This window comes from Penicillium verrucosum (assembly GCF_028828655.1).
Source record: "Penicillium verrucosum strain IBT 35672 chromosome Unknown utg000001l_segment0_segment0, whole genome shotgun sequence".
NCBI lineage: Eukaryota > Fungi > Ascomycota > Eurotiomycetes > Eurotiales > Aspergillaceae > Penicillium > Penicillium verrucosum.
The window spans coordinates 7712963-7729017 of record NW_026643210.1 but is presented as its reverse complement, the minus strand read 5'-3'; the positions used below and the strand labels follow the sequence as shown (position 1 = coordinate 7729017).

General features: G+C 30.9%; 2 protein-coding genes across 2 annotated transcripts; one reads left to right on the top strand and one right to left on the bottom strand.

Annotated features, from left to right (window-relative positions):
• Window positions 1-275: 275 nt before the first annotated feature.
• N7516_002842 (Zn(II)2Cys6 transcription factor) lies at window positions 276-1664 on the bottom strand (the record flags this gene model as incomplete). Its single annotated transcript, XM_057215562.1, has 3 exons — window positions 276-551; window positions 608-704; window positions 811-1664. 3 exons carry the CDS (start codon window positions 1662-1664, stop codon window positions 276-278), a joined length of 1227 nt encoding a protein of 408 aa, XP_057077445.1.
• Window positions 1665-3601: 1937 nt separating this feature from the next.
• Window positions 3602-4842, top strand: N7516_002841 (zinc-binding alcohol dehydrogenase family protein; the record flags this gene model as incomplete). Its single annotated transcript, XM_057215561.1, has 4 exons — window positions 3602-3890; window positions 3946-3986; window positions 4066-4280; window positions 4326-4842. The coding sequence occupies 4 exons, from the start codon at window positions 3602-3604 to the stop codon at window positions 4840-4842; spliced, it is 1062 nt and encodes a 353-aa protein (XP_057077444.1).
• Between the last annotated feature and the right edge of the window lie 11213 nt (window positions 4843-16055).

Here is a 16055-nt window from a genome sequence, read left to right as displayed (position 1 = left end):
AAAGTCCTTGATACACAACTCCCACCAGAAGAAATGTACATTGACCCTCCTGTAAGTTTATCGAATAAGATCCTTGCTGGATTCCAAATGCGGTTTGGCAAAGCGTGTCGAGGGCATTATGAGTCTCGACATATGTATGCTGCTGCGCCTCTTGTCGAGATCGCATATTCAACTGCTGCCAGTAATGTTCTTGGAGGAGGAAGACACCGCTGCCATCAATGGGTAAGATTTTGAGTTTGCTCCTGAGCGGCTTAGCAACGGCTGTCTGCCAGTGCTTACCTGTAAGAAATCAGGCTTTGGCAGCAGAAGGGCAGCCTGCGGACTGTGACTTCCAATTCATTAGCACGAGCTAGGGCTTCGAATGTGCGACATAGTTGTGCTATCTCCGATGATAAGCTGGACTTGCTGAGATCAGTAGAGACTGCAGAAAAGGATCTGATGTTAGCGAGGGCCTGGCTGATCAGGTACGTTGTCTGAGCTAGTCTGCCGAAATGACCAATTTTGAATTCGAACCCCTGGGATATAGGGACCGCATCCTCCGGCTCCGAGGTCTATAATATCCAAGTCAGAACGCTCAGTCTTGCAGTAGAAGAGAAATGGTTCTGACCGCGTCGTAGAACTTATCATCGTCGACCGGAAGAAAATCTTCAAATATGGGATCCTCTGTCGCCAAGACCCTAGCAGGATTTGTGAAGTTCAAGAATCTGTATTCAAGATGCGTCAATTTGCTGGGTTATATGCAGCCGAGCATTACAATTTTCCCGAATCGGAATGACCAGGAAAAGGAAAATTGGATGGGAAGTGACGGACCGGTCCAGGTTCAAGATAGCCCACCAAACCCTTCGCTTCTCCTCAATCTCCATCCAAGACGCTGTGCGATTATGGTCTCCACCCAACCTAGTTTTATTGATCTTGTCCAGACCCATGGCGACACCATAACGGGCACAACCTCCGACCGTTAAATAAGCTGCAGGGTAGATCGCATCTCCGATCTCAAAAACTGCAATGAATATAGCGGCCTGTAAAACTTGAACACACAAGTCTTCTGTACTCTCCACTTCGGAGTAGAATTTCTTGATTGATCGATATAACGAGAGCCGTTTCCGGCCTTCATCATCATTTACTGGCAAGCAGCACAGCTTCATGCACAGATTTAGCAAGACCGTTGGACGTCGCGATGGTGATAACGGATTGAGTACAGCGGCTAAGTGGCGCTTCCGACTGACGATAGGCATCCATGTCATCTGGAAGAACTTGCGCGCTGTCTCCAGAACCTGCTGGCTATCGCCTAGGTGCCAGGAAACTTCGTCCGGAATGCTTAGGCCTAGGCGAGGAATTTCTAACCTAGCCTCACGGAAGAGATCGGGTGCGATGAAACTAATGGCGGCGTTCACAGCAAACGAAGAAGTAGACGAGACGGGCTGAAACTGGGATGCATTATTGCTTTGCGATACGACAGGCTCCACATGGGCTAAGTTGGAGTCATCGCCTGATTCTGATCCATGGACACCGCAGGGAGGCGAGGCAGCACGTTGGCCGCGTCTGTAGGGGTAGCTGCACTTCAAGCCTTTTTTGATACACAGCTGACACGTTGGCAGATTCTTGTCACATCTTCGCTTGCTGCGGCGACAAAAGAAACAGGAAGCGAGAGCATGAGACGTCATGATGGGTTAAAACATTTGATGTTTGTTACCACTAGAGCTTTCGGTGTTTGCGGAGGTTTTGCGGGTGTAGGCGGTATATGCATGACCTCATGATGTCCGCAAATATGTACCATTGAATCATGTGATTTTGATCTATGCAAATTGCTTACTAAATGTGTGCCCGGCCAGATTGTCAAGTACGGACCATTGTTGTTTCTAGTTAGAATTTTACCATCGTTAATTTACCAGTACGCTCGCCATACACCTGATTTCTATCAGATTCCTGTATAACGTAATCGGTAAGCGAGCCGCCACCCCACCCCAAAACGCGTCAATTAATTTAACCCTTCTTCTTTAACCGCCCACCATGCCACCAATTCGCGTTACGCACTACAAACTGGTCACAGTTAGGTTAGAAGGGTTCCGGGTATACTTGCCTTATACTCCTCAGGTTTCCAACGTCAACGATCTGTGCTCTCAACCGTACTGTTGCCTAACAGGCCTTACTGCAGACTTGGTCCTTTCAAGGTATCGAGGAACGGTGCCAGGTAGAGCGCCGAATAGATCTATACCGGAGTATTGGTCTATTCGTGAGTGTTGTCAAGTTATAATCAAGTAAGAGAGTCACCAGTAATACAAAAGGTAAACACAAGTACCAATGTATGATTGAAGACGAACAACTAAACTAAGTACATGAATGAGTGTCCTTATATATCCTTCGTTTCCTACTCCTACGTATACTTCTCAAAGTCGACGCGGGAGTCACGGTCACGTGCCCCTCGTTCCGTGCAGAGTAACTTCTGGTGTAGGTGTTGTCCGGTACCCTGAAGTACATGTGTACAGGAAATCTGCTGGCAGTGGGTCTGATCAGGGTTGACCATGCTTCTGCTCACTGAGCATGGATGAGTTTCTCCCATCTGAATACCTGGGGGCGCCGGAGTATTTGGATGCTGCACGTGATCTGCTGACAGATAGATTGGTTGGCTCTTGGTGGCCCATCTGTGTACCCGGTGGGGCACCATCGATTGGTGACGGGTAGTTCCGTGACAATATATTCTAAAGTTATTAAGTAGGAATTTTTATTTCCTTAGCTAAATCTCTTAATATCTCCCTTCCTAGACTAGCTATAGAAATTATAAATAGTGCGTTTTATAGCCCCTTTCCGATAGTATATTATAGTATTCTATATGACGGTAAGCCATAGGCCACTTCTGGCCTGCGGTCTCAGCCCCCGGTTAGGCGGAGATCGGTTGGTCTTCCGTGCTTCTAGGAGGTGCGCCCCAAGTGGGTCCGTAACAGCCGTGGGCTTTATGGGTGGGTGCAATTAGAATTTATTTTACCGAATTGCCACATTCCCACATAAATGTCCGCAGCGCCCGCAGATATCTGTAAATGACCGCAAGTTCCCGCAGACGCCCGCAAACCGTTGAAAATCATGATCTTCGTTTTAGGTAGGTTGGGCCAAACGGGGTACAATTATAATTTATTTTACCGAATTGCCACATTCCCACATAAATGTCCGCAGTGCCCGCAGATGTCCGTAAATACCGCAAGTTCCCGCAGACGCCCGTAACCACGTTGAAAATCATGATCTTCGTTTTAGGTAGGTGGGGTCAAATAGGGTGACAAAAATGCGGACATCTTGAGTCATACATACATGATGATGATGATGATGATGAATTCATTAACCCGATGTAGCTCGCCATTACATACTAGAGTCATACATACACCCCCTACACCCGCAGACCTCCGCAAACACCGAAAGCTCCAGGAGTAACAAACATCAAAAATTGCCAAGTTGCTTAGTCAAATTTATAAGCAAGACGTCATCAGGTGTTCAGTCCTGGGCATGCGTAGGACTATATTATATAGTCCTACGCATGCCCAGGACTGAACATCAGAAACAATTTTACATACATCGACAAGCAAGTCCGCTAAAATCCATCAGGGGGCAGAGAATGGCGACTCAAAGAGCAGTGATCATTGATGGTCCTGGAGTGGCTAAGGTAGTTTCGGATCGTGGCATTGCACCACTAAGGCCTGACTTTATGCTGGTAAAAGTCAAAGCCGTCGCTCTCAACCCTACGGACTGGAGGGCCGCAGACTGGAAGCCCCTGGACGGGGGGCCAGACACGAAAGGATGTGGACTCGGTGTGGATTACGCTGGTGTCGTGGAGAGAGTGGCTGATGGAGACAGCACCAAGAAATGGAAGAAAGGGGATCGTGTTGCAGGATCCGTACACGGAGGTAAATACTTCAACCCCAGTCCGTAAATGAAAAACCTTCTCACGAGACTTTATAGGAAACCCCGGTTTCCATGCTGATGGGACTTTCGCTGAATGGGTGAGTTTGACCGTCTATCCACTCCGAAAAATAGGGCGAACATAGCCTACTGTTATAATAAGATGATTAACAAGCGCAGACCGTTAGTCGCACCGGTGTGGCCCTTAGGTTACCCGACTCAGTGTCCTTTGAAGAAGGCTCAACCTTAGGTGCTGGACTTATATCCTGTGGCCAGAGCTTGTATCAGCAACTGGGTCTCCCGCTTCCGAACAACCCTACATCGGCACCTCTAGCGGTGCTTATCTATGGTGCCAGTACAGCCACTGGTACTCTTGCCGTTCAACTAGCTAAGCTGTAAGTAGTGCATACTGGATTTATATACGATCTAACCAATGATAGGTCCGGCCTCCGGGTGCTCGCAACTTGCTCACCCAGCAACTTTGAGCTCGTCAGATCACGGGGAGCTGACATGGTCTTCGACTATAACAGCCCAAGTGCCGTTCAAGATATCAAGACCGCCACCGATGACCAACTAGGTCTAATCTTCGATTGCGTTGGCGAGAAGAATTCTCCAAGTTTCTGCTTTGACGCCATGGGCAAGTCTGGCGGAAAATATTCTTCCCTGCTACCCCCGACTACAGAATGTCCGAGGAAGGACATCGCTGTATCCATGGTATTCGCATACACTGCTTACGGAGAGGCCTTCGCAAAGTTTGGACACGAATTTCCCGCGAAAATGGAGGACTATGTGTACGCATCCAGATTTTTCGACATCTGCGAGGTACTACTAGCGGAAGGAAAATTGAAGCCGCACCCGGTCGCACGTGAACCGAACGGGTTGGACGGAATTTTGGACGGATTGCACAAGCTGAGAGAAGGGCAAGTCAGTGGGAAAAAGCTTGTTTACTTAGTTTAGGAAAGGATGCCAACAATGGTGTTGGGTGCCGGGGTGCCTTAGGCACCCATGGACCCACAATGAGACAGATCCACCATGTAGATAGTTCTCTATCTCTCCCCTCTTCTTCTCTCTTCCTTCTTCCTTTCTCCCCCGTCTATTACAATCATTAAGAATCCATCATATTGTTTTCTCCAATACAATCCTGATAAGATTCTACAATAAATGGTCATTTCCCCTTTACCCGCTTATCGTGTCTACTTGTTGTACCAGCTCTTCTACAGGCAAACTCACGGAAAGCGGCTACATATATCACGTAGTTACAACAGAAATCGAGATAAGGTCTTTAAGGTCTTTAAGGTCTTTATTGTGAATATTAAGGTCAAAGGTATTCAATTAAGGTGTCGATGATAAGGTGTCGATGAAGCTATGACCTACGTGATGTCATAGACCGAAGGTATAAATGTAATAGAGCTTTTGTCTCTTAATGTAGTTAACGTACTATACGGGCGAATAGATCAACGGGCGAGTAGATTACTTTTACTAAGACTATACCATAACACCCTTACTATAATAATGCCCCTTAATAACGCTACTTAGACGTATTAAAGGAATGTTAGATATAGCTTAAATAATTATAGGTAGGACGAAGAAAAGGCTTAAAATACGCGGAACCGAGCTCTATATAAGCTGTCTATCTAGAGAAGTATCGAAAAGCTATAAGTAAGTATAGAAGCAAATAGAAATAGTAGCGGGTTACGCCTTACTTGATAATACGAATTAACGTGTCACGTCCTACACCATACAAAGTAAGGTGTAGAACCCGCCTAGACCCGAGATGGCACCTTTAAGGTGGACCTTCGGAGGTCTTCGGGGACCTACGTAGACATATCAATGGCCTACGAGATATATAGGTCTAATATATATGATCTCGCTTAGGCTACGTATATTATATAACTAGTGGCTTTAGAACTATAGATAAAGGTTTATAGTTTAGTTTGAATATATACGTAGTACTAGTTGCAATTACTTTATGGTAGTAATTCGTATTATATATACCCTTAGTACTCTAATTATATCCTTTATAAGACCCTTTATAGTAGGTCTTTATATTCTAAACTATCTTATTTTTAATTAGACCGCTACTAGTAAAATATAGTACCTATACGCTAAACCCGCGTAATTATAAAATAAAATAAAGAGACGCTAGAAGTAGCTATAGAAGATAACTTCGATATAGACCTTAGTATCTCTAAAGATAAATATAAAAAGGAATAATTAGATTTTATAAATCTAACTAAGCCTCTTATAAAAGAACTAATTTCTATTATAATTATTAAAGATAATAAAGAAATTAAGGATTTAAAGATAATAAAAGCCTATATATAATAGCTTATAAAATTTAAAAAGTATTTAAAGATATAAATATAAATAAAAAATATATAGTAGAATTAAATATAAAAACTAAACTAAATATTCTTTTAATAAGAATAGTATTATTAATAAATATAAATCTTAATAATAATAAAAAGAAATAATAAAATAAGCTTTAAAATCTTTTTAATATATTATATATTAAATATAAGATATTCTTTATATCTAATAAATATTATAAAATATTCTAAAAAAATACTCTAAAAGTATAAGATATAATAAATATATTTAAATAATTATTTTAGCTAATATCTATATTATTTTAAAAATAATATTATAAAAATAGATAAAGAAATTAAGATCTTTAATAATAATATAATAATAATATAAAATCTTATATTATTAAATCTAAAATATTAAAAATCTATATAAAATTTATTTAGTTTTTATAATATATAATAAATAATCTTTAGATTATTTATTAAAAAATAGAGAAATAATAAATATATTATTAATAAAAACTAGACTAATTAGTTATAATATATTTATTATATATTAATTAGATAATAAAAAATCTATATATCTTATTATTAAAATATATATATAAAATATATCTAAATATAAGTATAATTAATAATATTAAAGTAAAAGATTATAGATAGATTAAAATAAATCTAAATTATTTATATATTAATCTCTTAGATTATCTATAAATTATTAAATTAGATTTAAATTTATAGAAAAAGATTTTAAAACTAAATTAATTTATTTTAAAAGAATAAGATAAAAAAAATAAATAACTTTTTATAAAAATATAAAATATAAAAGAAATCTTATAATTTATATATAAAAAATTATAAAAAGAATATAAAAAGAATAAAAAGTTTTTATCTATATATAAATATTATTAGAAATATAATTATAAAAAAATAAATACTATTTTTTTTATAAAAAATCGAATAATAATATAAAAGATAATAGAAAAGATAATATAAAAAAATAAAGAATCTAATATTTTAAATAGTAGTTATATTAAAAATTATTATTTTAAATTTATAATCTCTAAAAGCTTTTATAAATAAGGCTATAATCTATATTAGAATAAAAAAAATCTTTATATATATCTTTATAAATTATAATATAAAATAATCTTTTATTAATTAGAAATAAATAAAATAGAATTTAAAAGATTTATAATTCTTATTATAAATTATTAAAATTATTAATAAATAAGAGATTAGATCTTATAAAATATAAAAAATAAAATTTAATTTAATTAATAATATAGATATAAAAAAAGTTATAATCTTATAATAAAAGTAGTAGATATATAAGAATATAATCTAATCTTAAGATTCGATTAATTAATTTATAAAAATCTATAAATAGATTAAAAAGAAGTTTTATAGTAGTATTATAATATATAAAATAAAGATAATTTTAAAAGAATTATAATAAAAGACTATATATAAGATCTATTATAAGATATAAAATATATCTTAATATATCTATAAATAGATCTAATAAGATCTATAAGACTAAGAGTAATATAAAAAAAGTCTTATTAAAGAAATATATAGATTTTATAGATATATTCGATCTTATAAAAGTAAAGATCTTAATATTATATTTAAAGATAGATTATATAATTAATCTTAAGAGAGATATATAATCTCTATAGAAATCTATATATTTATTATTTAAAGAATAACTTTAGATATTAAAAAAATATATTAAAAAAGCTATAAATAAAAAATAAATCTAATCTTTATAAAGTTTTATAAAAATACTAATATTTTTTATATTTAAGAAAGATAGAGGATTAAGATTATATATTAATTATAAAAGACTAAATAAGATTATTATTAAGAATTAGTATCTATTATTATTAATAGGAAAGTTACTAGATTATTTTATAAAAGCTAAGATTTATAATTAATTTAATCTTTTAGATATATATTACTATTTATATATAAAAATAGAAGATAAATAGAAGATAATATTTTATATAAAATATAGATCTTTTAAATATAAGATTATATTATTTAGACTTTTTAATATTGTTGAAGGCTACTGATGAAGGATGACCATGTATGTGTAATATGTAATGATATTGGTAATGATGGAGAAGAGAGGGAGAGAGAAAGAGAGAAGCTAATCTATCTACAATGGGTTATATGACCCTATATGATCCTAGGTCACGTGATTGGTTCTAATACCCCCTATGATCACTAATATAGATCGTAAAATAGAATACCCCCTAGAGTAAAGACCCCCTAGAAACCTCTCCTCTATAGATAATAAAGTAAGCAATTTTATTGCTTCGAGCTTAGTCGGAGACTAAGTTGATCTATAAATCGATAGAAAGCTATCGTACTAAGCGGCTTAGTAAGTCTATCGGCTACCTATTACTAAGTAGTAATATATTATAATATAATAGAACTAGAGGAAATCTCTTACTGTAAAAAATAATAGCGGATAATAATATATTTTATTCGTACGTAATACTCTAGATTTTTAGCGAGAGTAATTATACCGGTATTATCTATATTAATAATAACTAGCTTATTAAGTAAGGTATACTTTAAATTATATATATATAGCTTAGTAAGTAGTAAGATTAACTACCTAGCTTCTTAAATAGCTAGAGCCTATATAATATATTCCGACTCTATCGACGATAGAGCTATATAGGCCTATTTCTTAGAAACCTAGGAAATAGGACCCTCTACTAGGTAAAAAATAAAACTAAAGATTAATAGACTATTAATAAAGTATAGTCTAATATAATCCGTATTATAATAGCTATATAATTATAATTATCGAGAAGAAATATATCGATTATAACTAGTTAATAATAATTGGTTAAGTATTAAATCTAGAGAAAAACTAGGCTATAGACTAAGGCTAAGCTTAACCCTATTCGGTTTATTAAACTAGATATATAGATCTATAATACCTACTAGATATCGGAAAAGATATTTTAGCGCCTATTTATATTACTAACCCGGATTCCGAGTATACTTAGCTAATTAGATAGCTATATATAAAATATCTACTTAGGTTATTACTATTAACTAGATAATCTTACCGACCTTCTTTTAATAGAGTTTATATATATTAGGTATAGCTATCTTTATAAATAGGACTAAAGGATCTCTTTTATTAAAAGAAGTTACTATAGGCTTAGTATTCTATATATTATACTAATATAAAAAAGAAGTAATAAACTTCTTCTATAATAGTTTAATCTAGCTACTATCTAGAGATAAACGGTAGAGTATCTATATATTAAGATACTTTATAATAGGATCTTTATCTATTAAAATAAAATACTTCGATAGCTTTTTAATAAAGATATAAATAGCTTATTTAGATAGTATTAGAACTAATATATTATTAATATAGATAAGAATATAAATTAGAACCTTATTATTATTAAGCTATTTAATAAAAATAGAATAATCTATATAAATCCTTTAAAAACCTATCGAAAGTAGAGTATTATAGAGTAAGATATACTACTTCTATAGACTTTATTTTAGATTATAAATAATCTTTATTAGAAGACTAATCTTATCTTTTATAGTTATATATTCCTAAAGTTCTTATAGATCTTAAATATAGATCTTCTTAGCTTATTTAGCGATTTACTTTATACCCCTTATAATCTAATTCTCTAGTAATTTAATATAAATTGTTTTTTTAATATCTATATTTAAGAAAGTAGTCTTAATATTAATATAATAAAGAAACTAGTTTAAAGCTATAATAATTATATAAAAGACTTTAAAAGATATAGGTTTTATAACTACTATATAGACTTTATAGAAATTAATATCTTTAATTTAGTTAAATCTATATATAACTAGGCGAGTTTTATAGCGGTTTATATCCTTTTTAATATTAAAGACCTAGTATAAGATTAGTAGCTTCTATTTAGTCTTATTTATTATCCGATCTACTATCTTTTAGATACTATTTTTAATCTATACTTTTAATTTAATATATATAGCGGTTAACTATTTTTTACGTTTAATATAGTTTATTACGTCGACCTATCTATTTAATATATAACTAATATCTTACGGCGTTAACTTATTATTTATAAGAATAGAAGTAGAGTTATTATTTTTATTATCTTTCTTACTACTTATAATAGTTATAAAAATAGATAGGATAATCTTATTTATCTAATTAGCGAAAATAGCTATTTTAGATAGATCTAGGCCTATATAATAAATAATAAGGTACTCTAATATAGCCTTACTTAGCTTCTTAACTCTTATTAATTGGTATAGGGGCGGCTATTAATTAATTAGCGGCTTTTAATTAGTTAGCGGCTATTAACTAAGCGGTTAAAAAGATTCTAATTTATTATTAACTTATAGCTATATAGATTTATAGAGTAAATTAGGTAATAATAACGCTACCGGTAGATCTAAATCCTAATTAGGTAAGATTAGATCTAAATTTAGACTATTATTTAGCTAGACTACTTCTTAGATAGCTAACTAGCGCTATTTATCCTAAATAGGCTCCTAAATAGGTTCTATAGTTAAAAGATCTATCTTTAGGATATCTACCGGCCCTACCTCCTTTTATCTTACTACTCTATTATTATAGTTATTAAATCGGTTATTCGAATCGAAAAGCGGCGGATTAGGGAGGATTATTAGGAGCGGCTTCGGTTCGATAAAATTAAATAGAATATAACGAGAATCTAGCTTAGAGAACTACTTATTTATATTAAGATTAGATAAAGATACCGATACTATATAGGTAGGTATTTTATTAAAAATAATATCTCTAAAGATAATAATCTTTTAATCTTTTTAGAAGAAATATTATAAATCTAATAATAATCTTTTTAATTATAACTAAGTAATCTACTTTCTATAAAATATAGATATAATTTTATTTACTAGCGTTCCTTCGGAATTATATATTAGTACTAGTAGCTAAGAGTATAGAGGTAAATAATATTAGATCTATAATTATAAAGCTTCTTAAAAAAAGTATACTCTATCTTTAAATAGTATAGCTTATTCTAGGTATAGTTAATACCCTAAATAATTAGTCCTTAAAGATATTTAGGAAGTTTATATTTAGATATAATAGTAACTAGTAGTTCGAGTAAATACTTATTCTTAATCTCTAGAATACTATTAAGACGGAGATTATATAAAGAAACTAGATCCTAAACTAATCCTCTTAAAAGAAGGTATTCCTATAGTAGTTTATATTCTTTAGTATTATTACTAACTATCCTCTTAATAATAATATCGAGTTATATCTTTAACTATTACTCTATCTAAATAAACTTCTTAAGTACCTCCGAATAATACTTAAGTAAGAATACCTAATAGAACTAAGAAATATTATTAGTAAATATAATATAGTAATTATAACTACTAGTAAAAGTAATACTAATTAGTCCCTAGATATTAGTATAAAGAAATTTACTTAGTTTAGACCGAATTAATTTATCCTTACTAAATAGTAAGATATAGCCTTTATTAAGAACGTACGGACTATAGGGCTATATTAAAACTAATCTAGCTTTTAGTATTAAGCTATCTATATAATCCTAGGTTTTCCGAACTTTAATCTTACCGGTATAGTAAGTACGGCGGTATACTAAGTTTATATAAATCGATATAGGTTTTTTTATATAGATAGCGGAAATATATAGCTAATTATCTTTAGTAGATCTAGTTAATTTAGTTAACGAAGAGAATAAAGAACTAGTTAGGTAGTTAGCTTCTATTAGACTCCGAAGATAGCTAATATAAGTATTCTAGAAGGTATAAAGCTAGTATTAATTATTACTAATAGATATATAACCTTTAATATCTCTAGTTACTAAGGATTTTAACTCTATATAGATTTTAAATAACTAAATAGATATAATATTATTTACGGTAAGCTATCTTATTAAGATTAAACTATATTTTAAGCTTAGTATATACTAAACTTTCTTTAAGATAATACCTTTTATATAGATACGCTTATCTATATCTTATTTATCTACTATATAATTATAGATCGCTAGGTTAATAACGATATTATTATAACCCTCGGTATAGAAAGTTTCTCTTATAGCTAACCTAATTAGTAGGGTCTTTTAGATAAAGATATAGAAGACGCTATAATATAATATTATATATATAGAGTAGCCGGAATTAAGTATCTAGATATTTAGGTCTAGAACGTTATTATTATTATAGAAGGTATATATTAATATAGTATTTAATAATAAAGTATTATAATAGGATACTAAGAAGGTACTAGATACTAACGGAGTAGGCTAATTATACTCTTAAAGATTATAGGTAATACTATTTAAATTTATTACTAAGAACTAAAGCGAGCTAGACGAAGTACTAGCTAATAAAATAGTTACTAATAAATTAATATAGATAGTAGATATCTAGAGATTATTATTACCCTTAGAGGCTATATTAATAGCTATAGTAATAGTAGGATTTACTAACTTAGGCTTCTTACCCTTCTTATCTCTTCCCTTATCTTTATTCTTTAGATTTAGGAAGTAGTTAGTAGATTTATAGATAGATAGCCTATTATAAAAACTATAATAATATATTATTCTATTATTATCTTTTTAACGAGAAGGCTTACTACCTTTACTTTTATTCTTATTAAAGGACTTATTAGACTTATTTTTAAAATCCTTCTTCCGATTAGAAGAAATAATATTAAATAAAACTTATTATTATAGGTACGAACGATTATTATCTAACCGACGTCCTTTGGATATAATAAAGTTTCTAAAGATTATATAGAGATTCTTATTATAAGTATAGTCGTTTTAAAGCGAGATAATATTAAGCTAATTCTAATAAGCTAGATTATTATTTACTATATATAAGAATATATATATAGTAAATAGTAGTAGAATATACTATTTAATAGGGAAAGCTTCTTATATCTTAGTAAAGAGATAACGCTACTTTATTATAAAGTCTTCTAGCTTAATATTAGGTTTATATTTCTAGATAATCTACTTAGTAGCCTAATTACTAATAAAGAAGAATATCTTAGCTTTATATAAGGAGCGTAGTTCTTTATAAATTATAGCGGTAGTACTACTATAGCGGATATAGATTATTAAAATTAGATCTAATATTATAGTAATAAATAATTTAATAATAGTATTCTTTTAATCCTAAGCTTATTAGGCCTTTTTTTACTTTATTATTTTTATTTTTATTATAGACGGTTTAACTAGTTAATTAGCTAATTAAGCGGAAGTAGAAGATATCGAGATAATAAAGGCCGAAGTAGTAAAAGCTAAAATAGTAGAGGCTAAAGTAGGAATATTTTTATTAGGTTCTTCTTTAGAATTAGAACTATTTTCTATATCTAGAAGATTAGGAGGGCGTTTTTCTTTACTAATTAAAAATAGCTAGTATAATAAATTAATACTATTAAGAGTAATTTCTAGGGCTTATTTCTAGGCCTTCTAGTTTAACTTATCCTTTAGAGAAGGGACTATATTAGAAAATCTAGGATTTATAGATCTACGTAACTCCGCTATTATATTAAGAGGAAATATTATTATTATTAGGGAGGTAGTAGACGAAGGTAAAAATAGTTCGCCGAAAGAACTATTAAATAATAATAGGACCGTTAGAAAACCCTAGCTAATAGATACTAATTACCTAATCTAGGCTTAATAAAGCTATTCCTAGATAATAGGAAATAACTAGGTCGATAAAAATCGATACGAATCGATAAAAATCGATTATTATTAATAATCTCTAAATAGTTAAAGTTAATATAGAATTAGAGAGAGATATAGAGTTATAAGTATAATAATCTATAAGGCGGTATAAGCTAGTAAAAAAATCTATATATATAAAGATTAGACCGAAGAGAATTTAAATCTAAAGGTATTCGTAATTCCTAAAGGGGAAATTCTTAATACTTAGTAAGATACGAAATTATAGTACCGAGGATATTAACTAATAGTTAGATTAGATTAATAATAGCTCCCCGGGCTTATAACCTATTGAAGGCTACTGATAAAGGATGACTATATATGTGCAATATATAATAATATTGGTGATGATGGAGAAGAGAGGGAGAGAGAAAGAGAGAAGCTAATCTATCTACAATGGGTCATATGACCCTATGTGATCCTAGGTCACGTGATTGGTTCTAACAAATATATTAATAATCTTTTAATAATATATTAATAAAGTCTTTATAGATTTTATAGATATCTTTATAATTATTTATTTAAATAATATTCTAATATTTTTATTTAATATAAAAGACTATATAAAATATATTTAAAAGATTCTTATAAGACTTTATAAATATAAGCTTTATATAAAAAGATTAAAGTATATATTTTATATTATAAAAATAGAATTTTTTAATTTTATTATTATATTAAAAGATATATAAATAAATTAAAAAAAGATAGTAATTATTATAAATTAGCTAAAGTCTAAAAATATCTATAATATTTAGATATTTTTAAGATATATAAACTTTTATAAAAGATTTATAATATTTTTTTTAAAGATTTATAGATCTTTTAATATATTAATAAAAAGACTAAATATTTATAAAAAGAGTATAAATAAAAAGATATAAGATTTTATTTTTATAAAAAAAATAAGAGAAATATTTACTATTCTAAAAAGTTATTTTATAAAAATATCTTTTTTAATTTATTTCTAATTAAATAAAAGACTATTAATAAAGATAAATATATTATAAGAATTTACTGTTTTTAGGTATAAGGCCTATCAACCGGGTAAGATACGTTGGCTCGGGAGAAGGGAACAAGGGTGTATTGGGCTATATATGCTAAGACTAATTCTTACTAGAATTCAGGGGTCCCGGGGGACCTAAGATTAAAAGGAAAATGTGCGTATTAAGGCTCGGCACCGATTAGGTAACGAACCCCGTACGATTTATATACGTATTAGAAACTTCTATAAATATATATATCGCCTAAGTTCCTATTTTATCTTTAAAAGGACCTTTATCCTTTATAATTATTCCCCCTTCTCCTACGAGGATATCTATATCCGAAATAGATAGTAGCTATAAAGTATTAGGGAGATATCGGTAATACTCTATAATAAAGGAGCTATAATTAGAATAGTTCCGAATCTTTATCTAATTTTTTTATATCTTTATAATATTAGGGCTATATAGTTATAAGTATATCTATAATAAAGAACCCTAATTTCCTAACTATCCTTAATATTTAGTATCAATTTTACTATATCTATTATTTATAGAAATCGAATCTATCTAAAAAATACGTAATATATAAGCTATCTTCGCTCGATAATTATTTATTTTACCCTTAGAATAAGCGTAATTCTATTTTCTATTTAGTATTTCTTATATAAGACTAACTCTAAAAAATACTAGTAATATAATTAATAGAAATCGATATATAAACCTCTATTAGAGGGAATATAGGAAGATCGCGTCGAATTAATCGCGATTCTAGAATAGGTAGCCTAGTACTAGTTATCTATAAATAGATATTATATATAAGATATAATATATCTCTAGGAGATAGATAAGGGGGTTATTAATTTAGCTAAAGACTTCGATACTACCTATAAAGTATATAAGTCCGATTATAGGTTTTCGGATAAAGATCGGAAGGATTCTATAAAGGCCGAGGTAGGTTCTTAGAAATTATATATCCCGGTAGTAATTCGCTAATAACCTATTTTAGTATTATAGCTATCTCGCTAGTCGCTATACGATATACCTAAATCCTATCCTACGCCCCTTTATTTCTTCGACGGAAGAGTAGTAGAAATAGTTTTATACCGAAGCGGGGTAGTATGTCGACTAGA